This window comes from Phyllobates terribilis, unplaced genomic scaffold, assembly GCF_046119375.1.
Source record: "Phyllobates terribilis strain yellow unplaced genomic scaffold, ASM4611937v1 Scaffold_11__3_contigs__length_659146591, whole genome shotgun sequence".
NCBI lineage: Eukaryota > Metazoa > Chordata > Amphibia > Anura > Dendrobatidae > Phyllobates > Phyllobates terribilis.
In genome coordinates this window covers 257,328,985-257,353,680 of record NW_027362771.1, presented here as the reverse complement: position 1 = coordinate 257,353,680, position 24,696 = coordinate 257,328,985, and the positions used below count along the sequence as shown (strand labels likewise).

General features: G+C 42.9%; 1 protein-coding gene across 1 annotated transcript in view; it reads left to right on the top strand.

The window, feature by feature from the left end:
* Positions 1 to 2,233: 2,233 nt before the first annotated feature.
* Positions 2,234 to 24,696, top strand: part of HBP1 (HMG-box transcription factor 1) — a 30,354-nt gene continuing 7,891 nt past the window's right edge. Inside the window, exons 1-9 of the mRNA XM_073652212.1 lie at positions 2,234 to 2,327; positions 15,233 to 15,416; positions 16,639 to 16,873; positions 18,038 to 18,170; positions 19,017 to 19,128; positions 20,417 to 20,529; positions 20,720 to 20,873; positions 22,279 to 22,423; positions 22,976 to 23,293. Of these exons, the coding sequence (XP_073508313.1) occupies positions 2,313 to 2,327; positions 15,233 to 15,416; positions 16,639 to 16,873; positions 18,038 to 18,170; positions 19,017 to 19,128; positions 20,417 to 20,529; positions 20,720 to 20,873; positions 22,279 to 22,423; positions 22,976 to 23,293 (1,409 nt within the window). The 5' untranslated portion in view covers positions 2,234 to 2,312. The remainder of the gene's footprint in view (positions 2,328 to 15,232; positions 15,417 to 16,638; positions 16,874 to 18,037; positions 18,171 to 19,016; positions 19,129 to 20,416; positions 20,530 to 20,719; positions 20,874 to 22,278; positions 22,424 to 22,975; positions 23,294 to 24,696) is intronic.

The window sequence follows — 24,696 nt, the reverse complement described above, 5'->3', positions numbered from 1 at the left end:
AACAGACCAGCAGGCATTTGAAGGAGTCTCACTACAGCAGCATTGATTGCAGCTGGGCGAGGCTGGACCTCGTCTAGCACAGAGAGAGAGAGAATTAACTCCCTCACTGCCGAAAAACACAAAGCACCAAAAAGTCAGCTGCGAGAAGTCAGGCTGTGTAATCGTGACGATCTTCGTGGCGACACACCCGTGACACAGCCATCTAATGTGTATGGCCAGTTTAACAGCATCGAGGGTGTATCATAACAATCTATGATGCTGCTAGCTTAGGTTGTCAAATCCAAAAAACATCACAAAAAAATAGCCGCCATGCTTACAAACACCCTGGGTGAGTGGGGGCCATAGGCAAATGCCTAGTTTGCCTACCCCTAACGCCGGCCCTGCTTACAGCTTATTGATGAAGCTCATACTATTAGATAAGATGGGATGCCTAGTGCTTTAAGTGCACCCCACAAGTACAGACACCTCAATAGCCCCCTACTAATGCTACAGGGCTTGGCTGCACCCTGCAAGAGATGAAAAAAAACATGAGGTATTGGTTGACATTTTGGCTAAGCTACGCAAGTTCACAACCCGCGTAGATTCACAATCAGGCTGGGACCTGTGGGTGTAATACAAATACTATATGAACATATAAACCCTCTAAAACCAATAACTTTTATTAAAGATTATTAAAACCCACCAGACACTAGTGTAATAAAAAAGACAATTGGATGAGTAGTGATCCTACGTGACACAGATCCACAATGAAGATATACAAATAGCACACCATAAAGGAATAAACTTATGATGCCCTAATGATGTCCTAAGATAGTCCTGCCTAACGTGGAGATTGGCACCCTAATAACAAGTTTTTGACACGTTTATGAAGCGTTTTTACGTACGGATTTGCCATGCGTTTTTCTAATGCATTGAGTAGGCAATTCCGCCTGTGTAAACGCACAAATAATGGACATGCTGTGGATTTTTCCACACATAAAATCCGCAGCATGGGCACAGAACATGCGGATTGTCATTGTGGACCATGGGGCATGGATTACCAAGCATTTTTCAAGCATTTCTGCAGCAGAAATTCCACAGCAAAAACGCATCGTGGGCACGCAGCCTCACTATAAGTCCTCTGCATAAATACTGACTATATCTGTATTCGATTAGACAATCACCCATTTTCTGTTTTAGTTCACATATCAGGGCCTAACAGGGAGAGTGAGGGACAGGCGTCGGTGAGCGGGGGCACCAAACTCGTTATTAGGGTGCCAACCTCTGCGTCAGGCAGGACTATCATAGGACATCATAAGTTTATTCCTTTATGGTGTGCTATCTGTATATCTTTATTGTGGTCTGTGCCACATAGGATCACTACTCATCCAATTATCTTTTTATTACACGGGCGCCTGGTGGGTTTTAATAATCTTTGTTTTAGAGGGTTTATATGTTCACATACTATCGTTCTCCTTTACTAGGATAGTTACATGTTCTTGTAATACAAACACTACCACACACCTACATTGTGGCTATCTCAGCGAGCCCTCTCCCTGCACAGTAGTGCGCTGGCAATCAGCCATAAGGGATTATACATTTCTGTACAACAGTTTTTAACTCCATGAGAGCATTTGTCATGGACAGGAATGGGCAATGGGGGGGGCAAACCCTGAGGCTGGACAGCCCTGTAGATCGGAGGACAATGACGTCATGGATGAGGATTAATCACTGTACACACTACAATTGATGTCATTTCTCCTAAATTGGTGTAAACGCCTTGAATCCACCTCTGTCTGTCCATGGGCTACAGCTTTAAGCTGATGGCAGCACAGTGACAGCTGTTATTCCCTCGCTTAGTGACAGTGGAAACTATGAAGCAATGTACAAGCAGCGCCCTCTTCCAGCTCATTCTTAGAATCATAACAAGCACAATCTTATACACGTGTCCCAGTGACTCTTGTTTACAATCAGTAACCTCGCCCGCAATGCATTGTGGGACATGTAGTTCTCGCTCTTCATGAACATATACATGTGGAGCCATAAACAGACTACAATCCCCATGAGCCCCGAGGCCCGAAAACTCTGATCAACATGACAAAACATTCCTAAGCGAGCCAATCCCATGACGAGAGTGCAGGTGACTGTCACGCAGCTCGGCCAATGAATGGACGTCTTCTCCGTCACACTGGTAACCAATCACTGACAGGCATAACTTTTCACCAATAAGAAGTGTAATCTGCTTGATTGATTTACTGAGCAACCAATGGGAGTTCGAGTTCTCGTGTAGCGCCTGCCCCCCCAAGGCATTTTATGGGGGTAGCGATTAGGTAATGGCGACGGGTTTGGTAAGTAGAGAAAGAAAGTTTGTGTTGACAGTGGAGTGGGGGGCATGACACCTGGCGGCTGGCGGGGGCCGGGCTGTGCACACCGCAGGGGGGCGCTGAGGAGACCGGGGACAGGGCAGGCGGCCGGAGGGGGGCGCTGGAGGCGCAGCCTGTGACGTTCATTGTTTTTGTCAGTGTTGTGGTCTCTGGCTGGGAAAGTTCATTCATTTCCGGCAGTGTCGGGCCGCCCGGTGTACGGCTGTGTGCGGCGGTCCGACTCCTCCACACAGACGTGCTCTCCTCACAGCTGGCGGCTCATTCATCCCCGGAGCCTGCGCCGGTCCCTGCTGTCTCCCCCTGTGTGTGTGCAGCCTGCGGTGCTGGCCGGGCTCATGGCCGCCGTCTCCGAATACACTGGTTTTAGCCATTTTTTGCCTTTCAATGGCCTGTGAGCTGTAGTGCGCACTTCTGCCATAGGGGGCGCTGTGCAGGGGCTTGTCAGGGGTTCGCTTATATAACAGTTGTTAGTGTGTGTTATACAATTGTGTGGAAGCGGCTGACACAGGAATGATCCCCTTGTGCTGGCGGCGGCGGCGTTATACTGGCGCTGCCTCTCACTGACAGCGCTGTTTTCCAGTGAATGAATGGAGGAGGCTTGTGCGCATGCGCGGCCAGGTTATAAACAGGGCGCTCACGTGACCAGGGGAGCTGGTAGGGGTTTTCCTCTTCGCCGTGAAGGGTCTTGTTTCCTCAGCTCACTATGAAGGGCAGATGGGAAGTTTGTAACTTCTTAATCTGAGCTCCTCTCAGCTGATTGATGACCACAGACCACATCAAAGGTGAATGGAGCCTGGAAAAGTAAAACTTTGCACAATTATTTTTTTTTTATAAAGCGCAATTGCATAAATAAATGATTTTAAGTCCCAATAACATGCATTTAAGAAAATACTTGTGGGCAACCATTTTGAAAAGTTAGGCCAGGTCATTTCTACCCATTCCTGATCAGGCATATTTTAGCGTGTTTTTTTTTGTACATGTGGTTTAAAACGCTGTGAAAAATACTCTCATTTGTATCTTGCATCTTTTTTGGGGTAGGTGGGGCATATGTTTTGCTTTCATTTTTTTTTTTTGCTAATAACTGGGAAAATATGAAACATATGTATTGGTTTTTCACATCCTTTAATAAATATATATATATTTGTTTTGTAGCCACAAAGGACTGCTGGAATACATTTTACATCCTGTCCCATTTCATTAACCATTTTATATATCAGACACTTTTTTTTTTGATGATGTAAGTGATTTAGATTGGTAGTGGCTTTTTAAAAAAATGTTCCTGTTTTTATTTTTTCACCTATTTCAGTGATTTCTCCTAAGTCTCATTATAAACACTTCTAGTAGCTTTCCTCTCAAATTCAAATGCAGTTTATTAGCATTGCCAAAGCGAATGTAGTGCTGCCATTCTGCTGTACCGCCCCTCCCCCCACACTAACTGCTGGAGCAGAAAGCTGTTAATCTTGGTGGCACCGGTGATCACTCTGCAGTGAGCAGACTGTTATGTCTCACACACAGCATGTGCTACGCTATAGTGGGGGCATGTTCGTTTTTCTCATTGTATATGGATGCCTGCTTATAATTGGCACAGCTGGCAACATTATGAGAGGGGGGCTACTAGAATGCGACTCCCCCCACACTGACTGTTGGAGGTGAACGCTCTGTTAGTCTGCTGGGTTCCAGCACATCATCACTCTGCAGTGACAAGGGCAGACTGTTAGTACATGTCTCACACTGAGCCTGTCCTAAGTTATTTTGAGGGGGGGGGGGGAGGGGATGTTCTTCTTTCCTCAGTGTTGCTACCTGCTTATGATTGGTCAGTGTCCGAAAGAGGCAAAAGTAATGGGTAATGCCCATTTGGACTAAAAAAAAAACCTGTTTAGGTGCCAAGTCTATTGATCACTAATTCATATCTCTGCAATAGAGAGGAAAAATAAAAAAATAGTTTTATTCTGCTCTGCAACACCTATTACACCTTGTATTCAGTTCAACATGTAAAATCTGGTGAAGGTCCTCTAACTGCACAGTATGGAGCATTTTGGCTGCAACTTTTCAGATTGCAATTTATTAAATCCATATTATATAAAATCCCTCTTTATATGGCTGTTGACCCCTGAATCGTTTTCTAAAAACCTTACAACAAGGTGTAATATAATACATTACTGATTCCCCTTCTAAAACTGCTGGAGCTCAATGACAGTCTTCATGAGTCCTCTCCTTGTCGGGCTGGCATGTGATTGCTGCAGTGGTGACAGCCCCTGTAATGGCTGCGATTTCCTGTTATTTTTGGAAAATGGATATAACAAGGGGATGGTTGAATACTAAAGCAAAATGATTAGCAGGACCCTGGTCCCGCGGTCACATCGCAGGTCTGTGGACACCATACCAGTGCTCTGAGAACTTCTGCCTACCTTCTGGCATTCCTGGTGCCTCTTTGTACGTGGGCGGTATGTCATCCGAATGTTGTGCTGCAATGATGCCACCAGGCCTACTTATCTAGAGAAGTGTTGGGGCTGACCGCAGGTAGGAGGAGGTGCGCATGGCTTTGGTCTGATGGCCACTGGACCAGGGTCCTGCAAAGGTTTTTGCTTAACTTTGAGTACAAGCAGAAGGGGAATGTCACAATTATTTCTAATAGATAAACAACGATAGAAGTATCTTAAGCCCTGATAATAGAGACTTAATGAAAATAAGTAGTGCCATGCTGGATCACCTCACATTGTGCATTGGAAACAGGAATGGGCTTCCTCTGTTTTATTCCTGATACTGCAATTCACAGTTGAAGGGGTTCATGCTGACAGCGAAGTTTGAGCCTAAATTTGGCCCTCAGGGCTGTTTAGCAATATTAGCTGTAGGGGTATGCCCCAATAATTACTCATGTTATTCATTTGTACAAGCTAAACACTTTTTTTTTCATTAAATGTATAAACACATATAACAAAGATAGTTTTTTCTTTACAGGGTTTGGGCACTTTCTCTTGTTAGTGCAGCTTTCCTCACACTGGACCAGCACTTCTGTCCATACAATGGCTGCTGGTGGAGGAGCATGTGACCAGACCAGTCCATCATCCTCCTCCAATAGAAAAGCAGCTTTTCCCTGTGATGTGTTTTTACTATTGGAGGAGGATGATGGACTGGTCTGGTCACATGCTCCTCCACCAGCAGCCATTGTATGGACATAAGTGCTGGTCCAGTGTGAGGAAAGCTGCACTAATAAGAGAAATTGACCAATCCCTTTAATGGATGGCATAAAAAAAGGTAGACTGGAGTAATAGCTTAAAGCGTGACTGTTGTTTTTATTTTTAATAAATAATGTAGAGCAAGCGATTTTAACAATCTTTCAAATATATTTTATGAATGAAATCCAAAAGAAAACCTTGAAGACGTCCCCCTATTCTGTTTCTGAAGCAAATTTGGCTTCAGTGCCAGAGTTACTGAATACGGCCACTAAGAATGAGGGCAGAGCCTACACAGTGCGCTCTCCTGGCTAAATCTCATGCACTGTATGTCAGTGCATCAGCAGGTTACCTCAGTGCACCAGCTCTGTCAGCACACAGCTCTTGTGCACTCAGTGACATCGGCACTTCTCAGTGTTATTGATCGTCCTGAGGCACATTTGCTGGAATTTTCATTACTCACAGGCAGCTCAGGAGCCAGCAGCTGACCGAATAACACCGAAGTGCCGATGTCACTGAGCACAAAGGAAATCTTTCTGCCCTGTCAGCTGATTGTCCTGTGTGTCTGTGCTTTATATTGAGAAGTGCTGATGTCACTGAGCCAATAGGAACCATCTGACAGGGCAGACGAGCTGTCTGGCAAACACTGAGGGGAACTGCCGATGTTACTGAGCTCCTTCTGCCCTGTCAGCTGATTGCCCTGTGTGTCTGTGTTATACACTGAGCAATGCCCGATGTCACTGAGCACAGAGGAGAGCTCCTTCTGCCCGGTCAGCTGATTGCCCTGTGTGTCTGTGCTATACACTGAGAAGTGCCGATGTCACTGAACACAGCGGAGCTTTGCCAACGACTAACAGTACATGAGCTGTAAGCTATGTGAGGTGATCTGCTAATGCACTGACATACGGTACATGGGATTCAGCCAGGAGCGTGCACTGTATAGGTTTCACCCCCACCCTTAGAGGCCATGTTCAGTGTGTGTGGAACTGAATATGGATTTTCTAAAGAAATGGCTTAGGGGGACATATTTTTAGAAGGTTTTCTTTCGGATTTCATTTATAAGGCATATTTGAAAGATTATTCAAATCACCTGCTCTTCATTATTATTGGATAAAATCGACAGTTGCGCTTTAAAAAAAACTGTACAACTCAATCATACCAGATATAACTGTCAGTAAAAGCTAGTTCTGACGGTCGTTATGAAGTGAGGCAAAACTACAGTAAATTGTAGCCTTATTCAATAATGCCATGATGGGGCAATGTGTAATAAGATCTTTTAAAACATGTGTAAATCAGCTGGCAGGGAGAAAATAAACGTATGTCAGTGCGGAGTGCTGCTCTGTACACTTATTAGATGGCCTGTTCTCTGAGGCAGCTCCACCCAGATGACTGGTACAGAGCAGCGTGGAGCAGTCATGAATACATTTTCTCCCAAACTGCTGATTTACAGATGGGCACGATTAATAATGTATTTCATTGCATTGTACACTGCTCAAAAAAATAAAGGGAACACTCAACACCTCCTAGATCTGAATGAATGAAATATTCTCGTTGAATGTGCTGACAACAAAATAACACAAAAATCATCAATGGAAATCAAATGTATTAACCAGTGGAGGCCTGGATTTGGAGTCACCCCCAAAATTAAAGTGGAAAAACACACTACAGGCTGATCCAACTTTGATGTAATGTCCTTAAGACAAGTCAAAATGCGGCTCAGTATTGTGTGTGGCCTCCACGTGCCTGTATGACCTCTCTACAACGCCTGGGCATGCTCCTGAAGAGGTTGCGGATGGTCTCCTGTGGGATCTCCTCCCAGACCTGGACTAAAGCATCCGCCAACTCCTGGACAGTCTGTGGTGCAACGTGACGTTGGTGGATGGAGCGAGACATGATGTCCCAGATGTGCTCAATCGGATTCAGGTCTGGGGAACGGGCGGGCCAGTCCATAGCTTCAATGCCTTCATCTTGCAGGAACTGCTGACACACTCCAGCCACATGAGGTCTGGCATTGTCCTGCATTAGGAGGAACCCAGGGCCAACTGCACCAGCATATGGTCTCACAAGGGGTCTGAGGATCTCATCTCGGTACCTAATGGCAGTCAGGCTACCTCTGGCGAGCACATGGAGGGCTGTGCGGTCCTCCAAAGAAATGCCACCCCCACACCATTACTGACCCACTGCCAAACCTGCCATGCTGAAGGATGTTGCAGGCAGCAGATCGCTCTCCACGGCGTCTCCAGACTCTTTCACATCTGTCACATGTGCTTAGTGTGAACCAGCTTTCATCTGTGAAGAGCACAGGGCGCCAGTGGCGACTTTGCCCATCCTGGTGTTCTGTGGCAAATGCCAAGCGTCCTGCACGGTGTTGGGCTGTGGACCCCCATCTGTGGACATCTGGCCCTCATACCACCCTCATGGAGTCTGTTTCTAACCGTTTGTGCAGACACATGCACATTTGTGGCCTGCTGGAGGTCATTTTGCAGGGCTCTGGCAGTGCTCCTCCTGTTCCTCCTTGCACAAAAGTTGAGGTAGCGGTCCTGCTGCTGGGTTGTTGCCCTCCTACGGCCCCCTCCATGTCTCCTGGTGTACTGGCTTGTCTCCTGTTAGTGCCTCCAGGCTCTAGACTCTACGCTGACAGACACAGCAAACCTTGCCACAGCTCGCATTGAAGTGCCATCCTGGATGAGCTGCACTACCTGACCAACTTCTGTGGGTTGCAGAGTCCGTCTCTTGCTACCACAAGTGTGAAAGCACAACCAACATTCAAAAGTGACCAAAACATCAGCCAGAAAGCATTGGTACTGAGATTTGGTCTGTGGTCCCCATCTGCAGAACCACTCCTTTATTGAGGGTGTCTTGATAATTGCCAATAATTTCCATCTATTGTCTATTCCATTTGCACAACAGCATGTGAAATGGATTGTCAATCAGTGTTGATTCCTAAGTGGACAGTTTGATTTCACAGAAGTTTGATTTACTTGGAGTTATATTCTGTTGTTTAAGTGTTCCCTTTATTTTTTTGAGCAGTGTACTATCATTGCATTCATTGATTAAGAAGAACTCAGATGACCAGTTCTCTTTAAAGGGAATATGTCAGTAGGGTCAATCCTTCTATTCCATCTACACGAGCACAGAGGTCATTGGAAGCTGAATAAAATGACACCTCGATGTCTATGATCTGATGTCTTATTCCAGAGAAATCCACGTTTTTTTCTTAATATAAAATAAGCTATTCACATCTATGGGCCGGACACGGATCTCCCTGAGAATCTGCATCCAGAGCTTATTTTAAATGAAAATGGGCATTACTAGTGTGAGACATGTAATGACTGACAGTCTGCTCTCTTGATCTACATGTCTCACACTGGCAATATTCACTTTAATTTTAAATAAGCTCTGGCTGCAGATTCTTGTGGAGATCTATGTCCGGCCCATAGATCTTAATAGCTCATTTACATGTTAAAAATGTGGATTTCTCAGGAACCATTCATCGGATCACAGATACCAAGGTGTCATTTTATTCAGCTTCCTATTACCTACATGCCAATGTAGACTTCTTAGGAGGGCGGATACTACTGACAGATTCCCTTTAAGGGGGTAAGAAAGTTACCCCTCATGTATAGCTGCAGGCAATGCCATTGACATCTGATCAGCAGGGGGTTTGGCTGGGACCATTATAAAGTGCTGCTGTGGTTGTTATGGCCACTTGGCATCGCGTCAGGGAAGAAGCCTGTCTTATAGCGGTCACTCAGGTGGGGACATTAGCATGTGGATAATCCAATATGTAGGCACGTTACACATGAAGTGGATGTGAATGGGGCTGATGGCAGAAGCTGAGCAGACGTTCCTCTTCATCTCGCACAACCCGTTCTAGTGCTGACAGTCTGAGCTGACTATTGTTATGTTGTTGGCTCCTAAGGTTCTCCAGGTGGATCTTTCATGTCCAGACCTGTCATTACACAAACTCCAAATGGCACAAAACATATTCTTTGATGCAATAATATACAAAATGTCTTGTAATTATTAAGGGGTTGTCGAAGATATGTTGTTTTTTTCTCAGTCCCTCGCTGCTGTTAGCATGTTAACTCCTGTGACTGCTGGAGCCATTCACTGTCCCTAGCAGCGATGCCTATATATTGAAGGAAAACCCACAGCTAATTCCAGCATAAACATCACAACAACTGCAGATTGTGGCTGTGCGCTTAGTTTGAAAGTATATGCTGGAAAAACTACCGACCTATACTTCAACATTGCCCCAGTCACCAGACAGGGGCTAAACGATTGTGTTTGGGTGGAAAGTGCAGCAGACTGGACTTTCCTATACACAGGGCCAATGTAAAAAATATTCTATCTTTATTTTTTGGATTGGTTCCTTATCTTGGCTGAATGCCTAGGCATCTATCCAGAGTATGCCCACTGTTTATATCCCTTACCATCGGCTCAGGTGCTATGTACACTGAGTATAAATGACCTTTATTTCAAAAAGATCCCTTCCATCTGACAGGTCTTCAAAGAGAGGTGGAGAATCCCGTAAAGGAGTCTGTCAGCACAAGATGAGTGTTGAAACCAAGTACAGGCGCTCGGTGCTTCAAGGTGTGGCCAATCATTTATATACACCTTCCCATCTGCTTGTTTTCCATCTATCCCCTTCTTTGATTGACAGCTCTGGCTTCATGGAGCCAGAAAAGGGTAGGATAGATGGAAACAAGCAGATGAGAAGGTGTATGAAAGTGATTTGCCCTGCCATGATGCACTGAGTGCCTGTACTTGGTTTCATTAGTTATCCTGTGCTAACAGAGTCCCTTTAAGTATTACTAGTCTGAACATATAAAGATGTCCTAAATGTCTGTGATATAACAATACGTTTTTCATTTGTACTAACACTTTTTGGAGTTTCCATGGCTTCAATATCCTCCTACTGGGAGTGGGCACCAATAATATATTGCCGTTCTTAGATTGAATGTATGGGACAACACCACTGAGTGATTGGCAGCAGCGGTCATGTGGTTAGATGGCATGTGTTAAGCTGTAGGGAAGTAAAAGGACACCAGGGCGAAGCATCACGGGTTTAAATGGACAAGTTTACTTTATTTTTTTATCTCCATGCATTCCCTGCCTTGAAAACAAAAATCAAACAAATAATTGTATTGTTCAATTCTTTTCCAATCTTGGGGTCAGGTAAAGCTTTGGGAAGAGCAGACATTAGCCAATGGTTCACTCACACGATGGGGTAGGTCACATTTTGTAATGTTGTGGCATGATCCACAACGAATAATTACAAATCCCAGCAGAATAACAAACTCATACATTGAGCTGTACAATGGCTTTGTGACCGGAGTCAGCTATATTACCACCACATTATAAAGACTATTATATCTAGGCCAAATGATTCGCATGTAGATCATAAGACGTGCCATCCAGGCTGGATCTGGATGGTGGAGAAGACCTGGAGGACCAGATATTTTCCATGGACAGATAAAGTGTTTGTTTTTAGAACAAAATATTATTTTATTGTCATTACTGACCAGCTTAGCATTTAATTAATATAAGAGTTAAGTGATGTGAAAGTCTAGTAATATAAATGACTGCATGAGAACTGTACGGTGACTACGCCCTTTAACCCTTTAATCACACGTGAGTTTTCTACTTTCAAGCTTGCCGTATAAATGAGGTTCATTATATCGTTACATGAAGCTCAATTATGTGCAGGAACAATCAGCCATTTAATGAATTTTATGGCAACTGGATAGCATTAATCCAAACTTGTCTTGGGGATTAAAAACCTCAACATGTAATAATGAAAATGAACCACTAGGTGTAGCTACTGGCAAGGAAACATTACATTTGCAGAAGTTGTGTATTTTTACAGTAGTTTTAAGCCCAACCTATATGTAGTTTAGGGGCCTGTAGGGTGAGGATGATTGCCCCAGCCTTGTATTGTCTGTAACAGTTGATGCTATCACTAAATCTTGTCTCTGGGCTTAGTAAAGGAAAGTGAGTGCAAAGAAGTCACTCCTATTTGTGCAGCCCGTCACAAGTTGAATGTAGATGCGACTTCTACAGGCAATATTACATTTTTCTTTTTTACGGTCTACATTTTCTTTCAGTAAGATTTCAGGGGTTTTGTTGCAGTTGTTGGGGCCAAACCCAATAGTGGATTCATAAAGAGAAATCTGTCATTTATTTGCAGATGTCTTCCATTTATGATCTGTTTCTGGCTTTTGCTTCAAACTGCCTCAAAGAGCCTGAATGTGGAACCCAGAATTAGGCCAGATACAAACATCCATGTCGCGGTCCAGGTACGGATCAGCCGCGGGTCTCCTCAGCCGAATTTAACACAGCCTTGTATGTGCCTATGAGGCTGTTAAAGGAGTTGTCCACCTGCAGGGACAAAATACATTATTGGACAAAATGCATGTGGTTGGAGCTAAAAATAATTTTTTGCAATTAAGTTTCATTTAAAATGTGTTTGCCTTCTATAAGGCATGTGTTGCACTGGCTGCAGAATAAGGTAACTGAGAATTCATCAGTCAGCACACCATGAACAGCGGTCTGGCGGGGAGTTTGTAACTCTCGTCTTTTTATGAGCTCCTCTCAGGTGATTTACAACCACAGGCCAAATTGAAAAACTATATGTAGGGACACAGAGTCTGTAAAAGCCGAACGGCGCAAAATGGTTAATGAAACGTAACTGCAAAAATTATTTTTGATACGGTAAATGTTTAAAAGCATTTTGTAAGTGTAAAAAAAAATCCTATTAGGTGCAGGGCAGGAGACCACATGGCTGGTCCATACCTGTACTGCAACACATCGTGGTTACTACATGTAAGCCTCTACCTCTATCAATCACATAAAAGTGGGAAACTGACTTTGTATTCCTGGTCTGGTATATGTAACATGTGCTCTGTAAACTTTTATTAAGAAATTCAACTTCACCCCCACAATGACAGCCAAACTGCAAACTGTCAGCAATGATGAAATGATGATCGCTTATGAACAACGACAGATACAGTGGTGGCCAAAAGTATTGGCACCCCTGCAATTCTGTCAGATAATACTCAGTTTCTTCCTGAAAATGATTGCAATCACAAATTCTTTGGTATTATTATCTTCATTTAATTTGTCTTCAATGAAAAAACGCAAAAATAATTGTCCTAAAGCCAAATTGGATATAATTCCACACCAAACCTAAAAAAGGGGATGGACAAAAGTATTGACACTATTTGAAAAATCATGTGATGCTTCTCTAATTCGTGTAATTAACAGCACCTGTAACTTACCTGTGGCACCTAACAGGTGTTGGCAATAACTAAATCACACTTGCAGCCAGTTAACATGGATTAAAGTTGACTCAACCTCTGTCCTGTGTCCTTGTGTGTACCACATTGAGCATGGAGAAAAGAAAGAAGACCAAAGAACTGTTTGAGGACTTGAGAAACCAAATTGTGAGGAAGCATGAGCAATCTCAAGGCTACAAGTCCATCTCCAAAGACCTGAATGTTCCTGTGTCTTCCATGCGCAGTGTCATCAAGAAGTTTAAAGCCCATGGCACTGTGGCTAACCTCCCTAGATGTGGACGGAAAAGAAAAATTGACGAGAGATTTCAACGCAAGATTGTGCGGATGGTGGATAAAGAACCTCGACTAACATCCAAACAAGTTCAAGCTGCCCTGCAGTCCGAGGGTACAACAGTGTCAACCCGTACTATCCGTCGGCGTCTGAATGAAAAGGGACTGTATGGTAGGATACCCAGGAAGACCCCACTTCTTACCCCGAGACATAAAAAAGCCAGGCTGGAGTTTGCCAAAACTTACCTTAGAAAGCCTAAAACGTTTTGGAAGAATGTTCTCTGGTCAGATGAGACAAAAGTCGAGCTTTTTAGGAAAAACCATCAACATAGGGTGTACAGGAAAAAAAAAAGAGGCATTCAAAGAAAAGAACACGGTCCCTACAGTCAAACATGGCGGAGGTTCCCTGATGTTTTGGGGTTGCTTTGCTGCCTCTGGCACTGGACTGCTTGACCGTGTGCCTGGCATTATGAAGTCTGAAGACTGCCAACAAATTTTGCAGCATAATGTAGGGCCCAGTGTGAGAAAGCTGGGTCTCCCTCAGAGGTCATGGGTCTTCCAGCAGGACAATGACCCAAAACACACTTCCAAAAGCGCTATAAAATGGTTTTAGAGAAAGCACTGGAGACTTCTAAGGTGGCCAGCAATGAGTCCAGACCTGAATCCCATAGAACACCTGTGGAGAGATCTCAAAATGGCAGTTTGGAGAAGGCACCCTTCAAATATCAGGGACCTGGAGCAGTTTGCCAAAGAAGAATGGTCTGCAATTCCAGCAGAGCATTGTAAGAAACTCATTGATGGTTACCGGAAGCGGTTGTTCGCAGTTATTTTGCCTAAAGGTTGTGCAACCAAGTATTAGGCTGAGGGTGCCAATACTTTTGTCTGCCCCATTTTTGGAGTTTTGTGTGAAATGATCAATGATTTGATTTTTGCTTCATTCTCTTTTGTGTTTTTTCCTTGCAAGCAAATTAAATGAAGATAAAAATACCAAAGAATTTGTGATTGCAATCATTTTCAGGAAGAAACTGAGTATTATCTGACAGAATTGCAGGGGTCCCAATACTTTTGGCCACCACTGTACATACACATATATATATATATATTTATATATAATGTATGTATGTATGTTACACTGTTATATGCCAAATCTAAAAAATGTCTGGCTGTTATAAATAGTCTTCGTAGAAAGGCCGAGCATTAGAACCCTTCTAAGTGAATAGTCACATCCTTTTCTCTCCTGAAATCAGCAGCTCATGCCCAGAACCTGCTAACTCATGGAAGGAGTATCGTGGTTTCAGCAACCAAAGGTTATTCATTATCTAATGAACATTTCCAATCTCTATCGATATCAATTTCATTTGGTTTCTGACGTCTCTGCATGCTGTCATTGAGGAGTAACCTTGGTTATTCACTTCTAGTAGATGAAAAATCCCCGTGGTGTGATGGACACAGGAGCTGTGCTGCCGTCTTCCCTGTGTTTAGGGTGGTGGGTAATATGACTCTCCGTGGCGGTGTTATGGAGGGAGTGGCATCACAATGTCTGAATACATTGTCTATAAATATCCTCATTGTGGAGCCAACCCGTAATAGCTTGTAATACTGCATGTCCCAAACATGACAGCCGCCCTTTACTGTCAGACTTCGTCTACATGACCTGTGAGCATGTCTATTCTTCCGGATGTGTGGCATACTGTTGTGGGTACTTCTTTATAAGGAACCGCCAGGGAAGATACAATATAGAATATTTATTTATTTTACTCACTTATATCACACCATTAATTCCACAGCACTTTACAGACATTATGGGCACTGTCCCCATTGGGGCTCACAATCTACATTCCCTATCAGTATGTCTTTGGAGTGTGGGAGGAAACCGGAGAACCTGGAGGAAACCAACACCAACACAGGGAGAACATACAAACTCCTTGCAGATATTGTCCTTGGTGGGATTTGAACCCAGGATCCCAGCGCTGCAAGGCTGCAGTGCTAACCACTGAGCCACCGTGCTGCCCATGTATATGAAAGCTGTATACATCTGTGCTAATGTAATGGAATCATTTGTACTTCACATGAATAAAGTACATCCGGTTAACGCTTCTGTTTCCTTGTCTATGCTCTTTTTTAGTTTAAGTGCTATAATATGGTGTGGGAAGTAAAGACTAAGGACATGCCCAATACTGTACAGAAAATCCAGTTGGTAATGGACAACAGGCCTACAGCCATGAATGAATCCCTGGAAGTGCTAAAGTGTGATGAACGGCTCCCGTCTTCTCCAGGATACGAGTCTTCTGATGACCACATGGAACTTGGTATGGGGTTTCCTATGTATGAATATGGTCTTTATTAGAAAGCTGTGTGTGATATGAGTCATTGAAGTTTCCAGATTGCTTATAGAACATATGTTGTCATGATTTCCCAGGATAGATTACTCTTCTCCTGACATCTAAGTATTTAACTTACTCATCAGAGTTTCCACTTGCATCAATGGACGGCTGAGTACTTGGATATGGGATATACATTGTAATGTTCACTTTGCTGTGCAAGAAACGAGCATTGAATGTTTCTCAGCTGTTAACAGTAGGTTGTGTGGGTCCTAGCAATGGAACCCCCTAATCAGCCTGTCATTGGGGATCAATGAAAGAAAAGTGTGTGTCCAAAATGATCGACCGCCTTTCACATATTTCGACTTAAAAGTGAACCTGTCACTATATACATTCCCAAACCACGGGCAGCGTGAATCAGAGCCTCATTGCTGGATTGCAGCCAGGTATGTTTTTCTCTGAATTGCTCCTGCATTTCAGAGGTAATCTTATTTGAACATGAGGGACTATAAGGAAAGAGCAGATTATTCCAGGGGCTTCTCCCTGCACCACTCCAGGTGATTGACAGGTCTTTTCCTGTGTGTCCATAGCGAGAGACCTGTCATTCAACTATAACTGGGCAGACTGTTCAAATCTATTCCTATAATCCCTTGACAGATCTTCAGACTATGTTTTCTCAAACGCTGTAGTGTTTCAGAGAAAAACATACCTGGCTGCATGTGGCAGATTCCCTTTGTGCTGGGTTAAATCTAGACTAAAGTATTCACTGAACTAATCTTATAGTAAATGCACTTTAGAAATGCTTTGTTTTTATGGTGCTTTTTTTACTCATTGAAGTTGATTCAGACATTAAATGCCCCAGAAATCTTTTGGCTGTTTGCCACTTTATAGAGCGCCTGTGCTCCACACACATTACTCATTTAGTGCCCGATAATTGCATCTTACACCCAATGAGACTACTGTTTGGCCTACTGGGCATGCCTTATGACTAGATGATGTGTAGAGTTAATCAGATGCTAATATTCAGCGTTTCAGGTTAGCTAAACTTTTAATGAAACTTTGTAATTAGACATTTCATCACAAGGTATGCTTAATAAAAGAGTTTGAGTTAGTCAAATAAAATTTTTCATTTGTGGGGAGTTGATATTTTTCTATAATGACTATATAGGTTTGTGCTTGTGCTTTAAGCTAAACTTTGACTTCTTTATAGATGACCTTCCAGAACTACAGGCGGTTCACACAGACTCCACATCTTCACCAGACATTTTCCATCTTGAGGCAAATGTATCACATCAGGAATATTCAGTGCCTTCATGGAGTCAAAATACCTCAAATATGTCAGAAAGTGCCTATTCATGCGGAAACGGAATGAACTGGTTAACGGAGCTGGCCAATATCGCCACAAGTCCACAAAGCCCTTTAATGCAATGTTCATTCTATAATAGGTAAGGCCTTTATTCAGTCTTGTCCATTCTACCAAGCATCTAAAAGTACCCATAATCAATATAAAACCCTAGATGAATGGGATATTTAATAATTGGGATTCTATCAAATTTTCTCTTTGTGAGTGGTTAACACAAGGGAAAGTTTAACTTTTAGTAATCCTTTTCTTAATTTCTCCAATAAATGGTTTACTACCTAAATGTATATGTACAAAATCTTATTAATGGGAGTAACAATGAAGGAAAATCTTGGTTTCAGTTCAAAGACCTGTAAAGGCAGGTTTACATGGGCTGATTTCTGTACATAATGAGTCACAATATAGTCAAGTCGATGTATGGGGACATATGATTGTTACATATATCAGGATATATGGCCCTGACTGGAAAGATATGGATCTGCTCCATTGACCATCAGAGAGCCCATGGATACATTTGGGGAGACCAGGTTGGGACGATGAAGTCACCTGGCCCCATGGATATGTTTGGGGTTATCAGGTGGGACCCTCCGGTTGCCTGGAACCCATGGAGACATTTGGAGAAGCCAGATTGGGACCCTCCAGTCATCTGGCCCCATGGAAACTCTTGGAGAGGTCAGGGTGGGAGCCTCGGGTTTCCTGGCCTTGTACCTCGATGGACTGTCAGCTTCCTAAGCTTGCTGCTACCTTCTCTCTGTGGGGGCCTGCCAGAAGCGGGGGGCCATTGGTTGAGGTAGTTGGCCTTGGAAGTCTCAAAGTCACAGCTGTTCTATCCCAGAAGGGTGAGGACTGTGTAATGTTGTACAATCTTGGGTATTTTCTGGGACTATTCTGGGACTATTCTATCTGTTTGTCCTGTTTTGTGGTTCAATAAAGTAGTGCCACACTGTTTTACCATTACCCTGTGCTGTCTGAGTGGTAGTACGCCCACGGAAGACCCCATGTCTTCACAGGGCCTTCATAGTAGATCACTCCTAGTGTACTAAAAACAAAAAGACCTGCTGGCTCCTTCACCCTAAGAGGGTACTCCAGTAATACACTTCTCAAACAGGAAATTAGGTTTTAGACAATACTCTTGGACTACATAGATTTAATGTTAGAAATGCAGTTTCTGCAATTTAGCTAATTTATATTTGATCGATTTTGTAAGTCCTTGCTTGACTTGAGTTATGTGGTTGGTTCCTTATTGTAGATCATCACCTGTTCACATAATAGCTACCAGCAAAAGTTTACATTCCTATGCCCGGCCTCCACCAGTATCCACAGATGATGAGCCAAATGTATCCAAAAGTCATTGGAAAGAAGCACCAGTAAGACACGAGCGAGTGAGTTGTCTCTTCTAGTAATATGGTCTGGTTAAGTGTGTGACATCTTGTAACGTCCTGAGTAGTGTTGAGTGCAAGTGCTCGTTACTTGAGTTTGCCTAGGGTGCTCAGATATGCACAGAGTATCGCGGGTGCTCGAGTGACATGCTCGCGTCCCCGTGGCCGCATGTTTCACGTCTGTTACAGCCACAAAACATGCAGGGATTTCCTGACAGACAATCCCCGCATGTTTTGTGACTGTCTAACAGCTGCAAAACATGTGGCCGCAGGGACTCGAACACGTCACTCGAGCACCCGCGATACTCTGTGCATAAGCAAGCCCCCTAGGCAAACTCGAGTAAGGAACACTTGTGCTCATCACTAGTCCTGAGCTGTTATCAGATTTTTTTTGTTTTATGGCTGGACAACAACTCTAAGTATATTTGTTACCAGGAAAGTGTCCCCTCTTCATATTTCGCATAGGTACTTTTCCAAAAACATATTTTTCTTAAACATAACAAAAGCCATTCTACTATGGAGTGCATGCTGTAAAATGCAAAGCCTTAGTGGTAAAAGGGCATCACAGAATAGGCTGGGTCACCAGCATACACTGAGTGAGAATAAAGAGAAGGATGTGAAAAAAATAATTTGTAATATTGTCCCTGTCATATAAAGCATGACATAACTAATCTATACAGACATACTATCTAGATGGAAGAAACCGAAATGAGAACCCCGTTAGAATATAGTGTAATGATGGTGGCACCAATGTGACTTGGTACCTGTCTCACTTATTGTTTAAGTAATATAATTTAATATCAACCTAACCTGCCTTTAATATGAAATTATTAATATTACTTATTTCAGGCCAACAGTGAGTCAGAATCTGGCATTTTCTGCATGTCCTCATTTTCGGATGATGATGATTTAGGCTGGTGTCATTCATGGCCTCATACGATTTGGCACTGTTTTTTAAAAGGTGAGTAATGACACAAAGCAAAAAATGTGCTAGGTTGTGATGAGGGAACATTGGTTACTTGTTTAGACATTGTGTGGCCATTTACAGGCAGCTTCTTATAGCATTGTGTCATTCTGTACCTGGGCGCTTTTGTACAGTGTTTTATATCATATCCTGCCCACCTAAACAATTATTAGAGTCCTATATTTTTTTATAGAAATATATTCACAGAGCATCTACTTACTAAAGGGATCCTGTAGCCTCAGAAAATATTATACCTGAAACTTAATCCTATATCTGCAGGTATAAATAGCATTACAATGCTGCCCGACCGCCTTACTGAAAGTACGACTGCTGGAGAAAATGTCCTTATTTCCTTCAGGTTGCCACTGACTTTCAGTCATGGAGGTGTGCATAGAGCGGCTACAGTCACTGCTCCCGGCACGGCTCACTATATTGTGAGTGTGAACACGCCACGGCACTTTGTTTGATTGACAGCTTGCTGGGCACATACATGCTGCAGAGCGAGCTGTAAAAGTGCAGGGCATGCTTACAGTTGCCACTCACAATTTAGTAGCCGCACCCATGACTGAAAGCTGGTGGCTCCCGGAAGGAGATAAGTTAGCTGCACTTTCCGTACAGCGGCTGGGTAACAGTGTAGCACTATTTGTCTGCACTTTAATCCCATATCTGCAGGTAAATAGCATTTTCCGAGGTGACAGGTTCCGTTTAAGCAGCATTTACATTAGTTTCTCTTTTTGGTGGTGGTCATGGAACACGTTGTTTGCTTCTACGACGTTTTATAGTTTTTACGCTATAATAAGGATAACTGACTAGAATATGATTTGGAGAGGTGAACGAAATGTGTGGATTCCTAGCTGTTAACCATTGCAGATAAGAAACCACCATGACGTCTGTGATTCTGCAGCGGCCTGTAGGTGACTTGTCCTACCATCAGCCAATCCTCACCAACAGAGCACTTGGACTATAGTATATGTAAAATTCAGCCCTTAGCTGCCAATTAGACTAATCAGCCCATTATGTGCACATATGCCAAGTGTAATTATTTGGAGAGATGCACTAGACAATCAAGTAATCACTATCAAGTACAACTACCGCTTGATTGAACCATCGCTGCCTCCATTTTGCTGTACTTAGCCCAATGAGAACATCACCAGCATGGGGTCATAATGAATGTGAAATAGCAGTACCAGAATATCTCCCCAGGTGGCCCTGTCTATATATAGCCTTCATGGCGTTCTTCATTCTGCAGGAGCCTGACAATTTTCTCCTCTTGAATCTTATTCAGGAACACGTCTGTGTTTTCATAAAGGACGCAAGAAAGTATGGCAAGATGTGGAAGACTTCTCCAAAAGTGTGCGCTGTAGATCTGAGCATGGTGCCAGCGTCGGCTCCCAGAAGGTACTGTGCCCTTGTAGATGTCACTTGTGCTTGCACATAGCCATCCTTATACTATTTTTTTAGTTTGACTGTAAAATGTTCCCGTTATATGTGGTTGTTCTGTCCTTTGTCCAGGCTGTGGACATAATAGATAAATTCTCCAGCACAGTGGCGTTTTCTTTCATGACGTGCCATATTGTATAATTTCTAGGGTTATGGATCAGACGGTCTGAAATTGATTTCTCATGAAGAGAGTGTGTCTTGTGGCGACTCTGTTCTCCAGCTGACATTTGACCCCGGCACACAAGAAGGCTTGCTTACCGCTGAGTGCAAACTGGATCACCCATTCTATGTAAAAAATAAAGGTAAGGCCACTATGAATCACTCATTATTGTTGGCACTTCACGTATGGCAGTTGTGATCCCCTGCCACTCAAAACCCTACTGTGTCCTGCTGACCTGCTTCTATGTGTGCACTGCATCCTAGTCCTTGTAGGATGGGCTAGTCAATTCTGCAAATTACAGATATGACTAGCTCCGTGTGTTTCTCCGCATGTCGGACGACTGCTGGAGCTATCTGTTATTTACATGCACTGGTCTGCTCTGTTAAGTCAGGCCAAAGTAGTGCACACTGCTGTTTTCTTCATGCAGACTGTTTGCCTGATGTTCGATTTTCCCCACAGACAATGTGATGAAATAAAAGACTAACACACCTGATAAATACCCCACCAATGCAAGGTTCCTTGGCAGTCTTTGTTTACTTCCCACAAGGACATGCTGTACATCGATGTGACCGCTGCAGCCAGTCATTGGCTTAAATGGAAGCCATAATCAGAAAATGACTTATTGTTTAAATCAGGTTTTTGTGTTACATGTATTTATTTAAAAACAATTTTGCCAATTTTTTTATGTTATAATGAATATCAAGAAACACAATTAGTAATTACACGATTACTAATGTTACTTGAGGCATTTTTAGACTCGTATGTCTGGCCCTTTCAGAAAAAGTTTACAACAAGGTTCCATATTATCACAGGCTGGATTACAATGCCAGGTAACACCTCTATATAAGGCTGATAACACCGCATCCACCAATCACTCACAATAGGTGATGACACGGCTGACCTCGCCCCACCTCACCATCTTCACAATGACCTTTGCACATGCTCATTAGACACTTCAATACAAAAGACAGGGTCGGAACAACCATTGTGGTTATGTACATGTGTTCTTTCATTAAACTACTGGAAGTTAGTGTGAAGAAAAAAAAAAGCAAAGTTTCAAAATTTTTTTTTTTTTTAATACAAACTATATAAAGAAATTGCCTTTGTTTTTAAATACACTTAACACAAAAATGTGATTTAAACAAGAAATCTCTTTCTGATAATAGCTTCCCTTTAAGCAGTGTCATGTTGTACATACTAGCATCATGGCGGAGGCCTCATGGAAAGACACATCATCCATGTGATCTTAGTCACTGCAGAAAAACAAAGACTGGCGGGGACCACAGGGACATCAGCGCTGTAACAGGAGGGCATTTAACAGGTCGCTATTGGTTATGTTGGTCTACAATTCCTGTTAAGACCCCACACAGTCCCTTTAAGATAATTGGTAATGAAACCACCCTATGGTAGTAATGCTGCTGAAGAAGCAGGTAATGGGAGCCTTGTAAGATTTCAGGATGGGTAAGTGACCCTCAAAATAATTTTTAAAGCTGAGTCTTTTTTGGAGTATAGACCAGAAAAGTAACATAACTCTGTTTTATTTCCAGGCTGGTCGTCATTTTACCCAAGTCTAACAGTGGTTCAGCATGGCATTCCCTGCTATGAGATGCACATCGGTGATCTATGTCTACCTCCAGGACATCCTGATGCCATAAATTTTGATGATTCTGGTGTATTTGATACATTTAAAAGGTAAATTTCAATCATTGACTTACTTGTGTGTGTCTATTAAAGGGAATTTGTCAGCAGGTTTTTGCTATGTAATCTGACATCAGCATGATGTAGGGACTGAGAGCTTGATTCTAGCGATGTGTCACTTATTAGAATATATGCTGTTGTTTCAATAAAATCAGCAGAAGATTATCACTACAGGATGAGGGGTCTTGTGCTTCCTAGCCAACTGCTCTATGTAACCCAGCCCCCACCACTGTACACAGAAAGCTGCCATACAGAGGTGTGGGCAGCGTTATAGAGGGCTCCGCATTCTGAGCTCTGCTACATATACAGCTGAGAAAACTGATTGTATCAAAATGACAGTATGCAGACTAGCAAGTGACACATCACTGGATTCAAGGTATCAGCCGTTACATCATGCTACTCTCATATTTCTTAGCTAAAACCTGGTGACAGATTCCCTTCAATAAAGGGCATCGGCTCCATTCCACTAGTCACAGTTGTATAGATGGGACTGATTGTATATTGTGCTATATACTACATATTATTTTGCCTTTGTTTCAATTGCAGTTATGATTTCACCCCAATGGATTCCTCTGCTGTGTATGTGTTGAGCAGTATGGCACGTCAGCGCCGGGCTTCTTTATCCAATGGTGGCGCAAGCAGCCCAGATTCTGAGAGATCTGATTACAGCAAGGACTGTGCGTCTCCACAGACTTCTTACACTTCATTGTACAATAAAACTGGCAGAAGTCACAGCTCAGGGACTGCAAACTCTGTGATGGCCACATCTCCCAATAAGTGCAAAAGACCAATGAACGCCTTCATGCTTTTTGCCAAAAAATATAGAGTTGAATACACACAGATGTACCCAGGAAAAGACAACCGGTAATTGATAAGTGATCTTTGTACCTATAGAATAAAGTTGCATGTGTTTAATGCAGAAGGTTATTATCAGACAGGTATAAAGCAATGTTTGTGCATATTGGCCATGCAACAGCGAGCTGTACCTATATCATAGTAAGGAAGCCATATTAATGAGTTTACAGCGGTGATACAAGCTGATTTTTATTGATTTATTTATTTGAAGGTCGAGGAAGTTGTCTATAGGGCGGCCTGTCCTGGAATTCAATTAGGAAAACTGAGACAAACACAACACATGCACTAACATTGCTTGTATTTTTACCACTTGTGCATTGCTGTTCTCTGTTTGTACAGATATTTTAGCTGATTTTCCACTCCAGAACAATATACATACAATAAGGCCACATTCAGATGAGCCCTTTTGTTTACAGATGGTGATTTCCAGAGAATTCTGGATCAAATTGTTGCATTGGAAAGGGTGAAATCATTGAAATTCCACACCACATGTCAATTTTCAGTGTAGATTTTATTTAAGCTTGTGCCCATTCTCATCCAGATTACTGTCACTGAAAAGCCCCCACACATGAATGGTCTCGGGATGCGTCACTGTTGGCATGATGCCGGACTCGTGGTAACGCTCACATTTTATTGTCTGGACAATCATTCTTCAGACTGTTTAGGACATCTTGAAGAGTGATTGGCCAGAGAAAAAAGAAAGGTGAGCGCTGCTATGATCCCTGTGTCATGCCAACATTAAAACATCCTAAGACCATGCATGTGGGGGGCTTTTCATCCAAGGGACTGGGCTCACTCCCAATTCTGCCTAATAACACTGCAATGAATAAAGATTGGGAACTAAACATCTTCCAAAAGCAACTTCTCCCAGCAATTTGATGATCAATGCTTTTTCCGGCATGATGGAGACCATGGCACAAGGCAAAAGTGATAACCAAGTGGCTTGGTGAATAAAACATTGACAATTTGGGTCCATTGCCAGAAAACTCCCCGGATCTCAATGCCAGAACCTGTGGTCAATCCTCAAAAAGCAGTGGAGAATCAAAAACACAGAAATTGTGATAAACCCCGACACTGATTAGGCAAGAATGGGTTCTCATCAGCCAGGATTTGGCCCAGAAGCTGATTTCCAGCTGTAAGCAGTCATGAAAATGAAGGAAAACACCGGAAATAATGAGTTTTTGCATTCATTTAAGTGTTTGTCAAAGTTGAAAAACTTATGACATGCTTAAACCTCTGACTAAAAATTCTGAAGCAGCAAATATTGTGGAAACCAAAATTTGTGTCAGACTCAAAACTTTAGTCCACAATATACAATGCTGTCATTGTTGTTAGTAGTAGCTATACTCAGATCCTTTAGTTAGCTCCCTCTAGTGGTGGCTTTGTGATGGGCAGCAGAGGATTTGACCCCA